A 6449-nucleotide genomic window follows, 5' to 3' on the forward strand; every position below is an offset into this window, starting at 1 on the left:
GGAACTGGAGCCCACAGCATCCCGCATTCGAGCGCAGCCAATAATCTGGCGAATGCCGCCATCATCGAAAAAAATCAAAGGTTAATCCGGCACGCGCGATAAACGCCTTTATTGTACATAACATTTACATTAATGTATTCGGCTTTTTGTAAAGCTCCCGTATGCTCGCGCGTAACAATAGCGAACAATCGGAAAGGCGCGTCGGGCGTATACAACTCGGTTATTAAATGTCCGCACATTAATGGCAGTACAAAATGGAACGGCAAGGATAAATAATTCATGATACTGTTATAAAGCTTCAATTAAATATAATTATTATTTTGTCGCAGTCGTATTGATCGTTGGATGCTGCTAAACGTATTTTCATTGGTTGCGTTTAGCAGAAAAAGCAACTGTTGTAAAATTCTTTAATACGATTGATTTGTATATTTAGATTCAGTGAAGAACTAATAAGAGAACATTCTAAATTGCAAAAATGATATTGAAAAACATTTCCGAAAGATCATGTTTGAAATAGGTATTTTAGAGTCAAACCTTAGATTCTGTACTCGGCTTAGGCCGAAACATGTTTGACCATTTTAATTTATATATTTCAAGAAAATTAAAAAAAATTGTTTTCAAATAAAAATTGAAATTTGAAGAGGACTATCAGATGAATTTATCATAAATATACTTATATATAATATACTTATATATAATTATACTTATAAGGTCAGGTGATTTTTTTCTCATTGGACTCAAAGTGGGTTCTCAAAATCTAAGTAGCTCTTCTGAGAGTCTCTTCAAATTTTACAACTTTTATTTAAAACTTTTTTTTGAAACATATATTGTTCTCGAGATATTTTGTGATACTAACAAGGGAACTACACGAAATATTAAATTCTAATTTTAATAAAACTTTGAAAATATCAGTTACATAAAAAGATGAATTAAAAAAATATTAGTTGCAGCGGTTTGAAAGAATAAAATCACCCCTTATAGGCAACACGGGTTTTATTCGTTCTAACTTAATTAAAAATTTCGAGATATCAAAAAATTTTTATATAAAATTTTTACAATAAAATTACCTCGTTCATTCACAATAATAAAATATTATTGACGTAAATGAATAGAAATAATTTTATTGTGAACCTTTCGTATAAAACATTTTTTTGATATAGTTTTCGAATAGTTTTCGAGATAAAACGGAAAAAACTCTCTTAAAATTGCTTTACCACATAAGAAGTGATTTCATCCATTCAAATCGTTTTTCTATCGCAACGGACATTTTCTAAATTCATCTTTTTACATAATCTCTATATATATATTTTTTTTTCATTAAAGAAGTTTCATTAAAATCAGAATTTAATACTATATATGGTTCAGTTGTAAGTTAAAATGGCCAAACATGTTTCAGCTCAAGTTGGGTACAGAATCCATAGAAGCTCAAGATTTGATCTAAATCTCAAGAACTGAATCTATTTCAAACGTCTTTCGACTAATAATGTTAGTTTTTGTATCACTTTACAATTTGAAACGTTCTCTTGTAAGGAAAAGACCAATCATATTAAAAGATTTTGCAAAGCTGTTTTTTCTGTTGAACGCAGCTATTGTTCCGCGCGTAACGCGTTTCACCTTGCTCTTTCGATCGCGGGAGATTTTATCCAGCATACATCTCGTAAAGAGAACTAAACCCATGACATTTTCACTTTAAGGGTTTAAACTCCGTATTCTCTTTGCGATTGGAGGATATAACGGGTGCGTTCACCGTGGAGCCCGTCTTGGCGACTGGTAGCACATCCGTAAACATCCGCGTTACAAATGGCTCGCTTGATTACGAAAACCCTAATCAACGGAAATTCATTATCCTGGTAAGTCAGTTAGAGCTATTTACTTCTCTCGCCTTTTTCAATTAATTTTAGAATAAATTAAATCAATAACTACTTCAAAAAAGAAAAATAATTCTTTCTTCACACTGAGAAAAATTTCTGGTTGAAAATGAACGAACCAGAAGATTCTGATCATATCAGAATTCTAATTATTTCAACTAGAATTATAATAGATTCAATCAGAATGTTCTTGATTTGTCCATTTTCAATCAGAATTTCAATTAATGCAACTAAACTCTTTTCCTTGTGTAGAAGTGATGTAAAATAAATAGGAATTAATATAAAACATAAAACGTAACGTAATTCGGTGAAAATAAAATTCACTTGATTAATAATTAATTAATTAATTGTTTCATATTTATTTAATATAATAATCAGAAAGATATCAAATGACGTTTCTCTTTCTCTTTCCGAGGCAATTAATATATATTATATAAGCCGATAATAATACGCAAAAATTGCGCGGAAAATAAACGTGCGACGTGGTGATTATCGTTATCAGGTCGTTGCCGAGGAAGCCCACACGAACCCGAAACTCTCGTCTACGGCGACGGTAACGATCTCTATCACGGATGCAAACGACAATGCTCCTTCCTTCGGAAGCCCCACGTACACAGCTACAGTGTCCGAGACGGCGGCCCCAGGGAGCCCAATTATAACGATTACGGCGAAGGATCGCGACAGCGGGCGGTAAGGGCTCGTTAAGCTCGCGCTTTGTACCGTGAGACATCAAAGCACGTTCACCCTTCATTTACGTTGCAATTCTCTGTTCCGCAGCTTCGGTACCGCTGGCATAGTCTACCAATTACTTGGCCAGGGCGCAGAGCACTTTGCGATCGACAAGAAAACCGGCACCATCACCGTCGCACCTTGCCCGACGCCCGGCACTTCGCCCTGTCTGGATTACGAGCAACAGACGGAGTACTTTCTCACTTACAAAGTAATCCTCATAATCACGATATTATAATATCACAATAAGCCTGATAATATTATTATATTTGAAAAACAGAAATAATATAGAATTGCTCGAATTTTATGATTTGGTCAAATTTATTCTTTAAAAACAGGAAGTTTCATTCATCTAGAATCTGGAATATATATTTTTCAACGTATTTTCGTAGAAGATTTTATAAACGAGTAAAAACTAAACGTAGAGATTTTATAATTGCAAAGATTCAATAAACATATTTTTTTAGGCGACAGATGATAATGGAGAAGGACAGACAACGAGCGTTTCGTTGCGCATCAGTCTAGTAGATGCGAACGATAGTCCGCCGCGTTTTTTACAGGACAAGTATCGTGCGGTAGTGGATGAAGGTGCAGAGAAATTCGAACCCGAGCTGAAGGTTCAGGCGCGCGACAAGGACAAGACATCCAAGATCACGTATGCTCTGGTGGGTGGTAACGAACTCGGCTTGTTCGCTGTCGATCCGGATACTGGCGAGATCACCATCAAGAGCCCGGTTGACATGACCAACGCCACCCACGATTGGATCGGTCTAACTATACAGGCGAGCGACGGCATATTCGTCGACTCCGCGCTCGTCAACATCACCGTCCGCGACGTTAACAACAACGCGCCTATGTTCCCGCACGATATATACACGGCCAGCATCGCGGAGATATCGCCGATCGGTAAGTATCTGGATTACGCTTAACGACAATCATGCGTGTCCCCGATTGCACAATTACGAGCAATCTCGAGGGTGTAATCAAGGTCGCCGGATATGGGATATCTGCTTGGAATGATGTCCGTTCGCTAAGAGGACTTACGTTCTCACTGCGAGATATTTCATTATCATTTACCGAACTAATCTGAGCAATTAAGTTGACTGTGGTAGTTGACTGTATTCGTCTTTTCAGGAACTGTCGTGGAAGAGGTAACCGCGACGGACGCCGACAGCGGAGTTAATGCGGAGTTAGTTTACAGAATACAGAAAGGAGCTTTCGACGATTTCACCATCAACGAAACCACCGGCGTCGTCACAGTATCCCGAAAATTGGATTACGACGAGAAGAACACGTATCATGTAGAAGTCATAGCATTCGACAAAGGTAATTTTGTCATCACGATTGATTGAAAAAAATTAAAATAATGATAGTATTAGTGTTAATGCACACTCTGCACGAAAGCTAAATTTTTTATTTTACGAAACGCAATTTAACGTATCGCTAAAATTATTGCAATTGACTCTACGCTTACTCGATTTTTATTTTAGGAACACCGAGCCTGACAGGAACGACGACGCTGATGATCGAAGTGGAGAACAGTAATGATAAGGCACCGTATTTTACGCCCGAAACGCAGTTGGCTGAAGTTACAGAGGATACGCCAATCGGCACCGTTTTCACAACATTGAAAGCCACAGATCCGGACAGCACGAATCTCGAAGCTTTGAACTTCGCTATTTCCGAGCCAATCACCGCTATTGATAGAAATGGTCAACGCGTCAACGACAGCAAATCTTTTAAGGTACGAGAAACTCTCATTTAGAAAATCTTTTTGATCCATATAAATTCACGTTCTATTCACATGTATGTATAAAGATAAAAGAATTTTTGTGTACTTGTAATAAACATTCACTATATATTTTTTCGTAAAAAATTTATGTATTCAATTTTCTAAATTCTAAACATAGTAAATAATTAATGTTTGATCAATTGTATATTTTATAAAACATATGATTTATAGATTTTGTGTGTGTGCGCGTGCGTGCGTGTGTGTGTGTGTGGTGTGTGTGTGTGTGTGTGTGTGTGTGTGTGTGAATTGTATTATTTTTAAAGTGTTTCCTTATTTTCAGCTAGCTTATTTTTATCTCTTTATCATATTTATTTTTGTAGGACTTCTTCGCAGTCGATCGCGCTACCGGACAGGTTTCTGTCGTTCGAGCTTTGGATCGTGATATAGCAGCAACGGTAAGCGTTACGATTGTCGTAAGCGATACCACGGCACCTACATTGCAGCAGGGACGAGGTAAATAATATATTTTTCCATAAAATGATATGAAATATTCTTCGTTATTTTTGGTATGCATTATACAATTTTTAATAGGTAAGTTGGTAGTTACTATTATCGACGTGAATCACATGGCGCCAGAATTTCTAAAGCCGTGGACTCGAGAAAGTCCACGGTATCTGATAGAAATGCAAGAGGAGCAACCCACTGGTGCTGTCGTGGGTGCTTTCACGGCAACAGACGCTGACAGTAACATAGCGGGATACGCCATCGATCCGCCAAGCCCTTACTTCAATATTGATAATATTACTGGTAAGTTGCCGTCGTGAATCTCATGTCAGTTTCACGTAAGCCTGTACCGAAAGTCACTGTCGAAAATCAATTTGCTTACTCAAGCAGTTTACTATATGTAAGTGACATATTAAAGTAATCTCGAAATCATTTCTGTGAATAGAGAATGTTTAAATATCTTTGTTTTTTCATCGTATTATTATTATATATTATTATTACTCTTTTCATTGAGGAATAAATAAATTAGGTAAAAATGATTGATAATAAATCGAGTGCAACGATTTTATGCGAGATACTAAATGTATATTTTTTACTAGCAAAAATCGATCTTCTTCAAATGTGCCTTTTTTTACAGGAATTGTAAGAACTAGTCAAGTGATCGATTATGAAGAGACAAAGCAGTTGGAATTCACGGTGGTCGCTTATGATTCCGGAGTACCTCAACTTTCCACAACTGCAAAAGTTACCGTTACTGTGATTAACGTGAACGATCAAGATCCAAAGTTTGAGAAGGAGCTATATAACGCGTCAGTGAAAGAGAATTCTCCGCCTGGCACTCGCGTTACCATTGTGAAAGCTACGGATGGTGATGAGGGACCTTTTGGTGATATCAGTTACAGTCTAATTGGAGAACACGCTGCTGACTTTAATATCGGTAAATTAACAAATATAATCGATTACATAGCTCTGGTTAAATATAAAGCTAAATAAATTAAATTAGCTTTTACTTCTCTTTTATATTGAATATAAAAGTCTTTTACTTCATTGAATTTTTGATCAATATAAAATAATAATAAAGTTTAATTCTTTAATATTCACACTTTACGCGATTTTTAGGACATGAAACCGGAGAGATTACTGTAGGCGGTGCTACAGTTCTCGATAGAGAAGTGACGCCGGAAATCACTATAACGGTGATGGCCAGCGACGGCGCCCATATAAATTCTCGACGAAGCACCACCGTGCCGGTGGTTGTCAAGTTAATTGACGAGAACGATAATAGACCAATATTCTCACAACACAGTTACAGAGCTTCTGTCGCGGAGAATTTGTCCGTTAATCCGCCGGCACCTATCTTGCAGGTTGTTATCTAAAATCGCCCTGAATAATCTCTTGAATAAAATAATAATTTACATCACAAATAATTAAAAATTTTTTCAAGTATAATCAAGCTTTTCTTTAATATAGAAAATGTTCACAAAAATTCTATAAAAGAAATTCTTAAAGTCAATCTTTTCATAGAGAAAACGTCGAGAGAAATCCTTTTTCACTTTATAATGTTTAATTTCCAATATTCTTCGCAAGATTTTTAATATTATATAAAACATATATAT

At 36.3% G+C, this 6449-nt stretch overlaps 1 protein-coding gene across 1 annotated transcript in view; it reads left to right on the top strand.

The window, feature by feature from the left end:
- LOC108687571 (cadherin-87A-like) overlaps window positions 1-6449 on the top strand; it is a 279899-nt gene that overhangs the window by 271182 nt on the left and 2268 nt on the right. Inside the window, exons 10-19 of the mRNA XM_018193424.1 lie at window positions 1695-1850; window positions 2371-2558; window positions 2646-2808; window positions 3065-3503; window positions 3732-3923; window positions 4088-4341; window positions 4710-4842; window positions 4921-5136; window positions 5471-5770; window positions 5953-6197. Coding sequence (XP_018048913.1) covers window positions 1695-1850; window positions 2371-2558; window positions 2646-2808; window positions 3065-3503; window positions 3732-3923; window positions 4088-4341; window positions 4710-4842; window positions 4921-5136; window positions 5471-5770; window positions 5953-6197 — 2286 coding nt within the window. The remainder of the gene's footprint in view (window positions 1-1694; window positions 1851-2370; window positions 2559-2645; window positions 2809-3064; window positions 3504-3731; window positions 3924-4087; window positions 4342-4709; window positions 4843-4920; window positions 5137-5470; window positions 5771-5952; window positions 6198-6449) is intronic.

This window comes from Atta colombica, unplaced genomic scaffold, assembly GCF_001594045.1.
Source record: "Atta colombica isolate Treedump-2 unplaced genomic scaffold, Acol1.0 scaffold208, whole genome shotgun sequence".
Classification (NCBI taxonomy): Eukaryota; Metazoa; Arthropoda; class Insecta; order Hymenoptera; family Formicidae; genus Atta; species Atta colombica.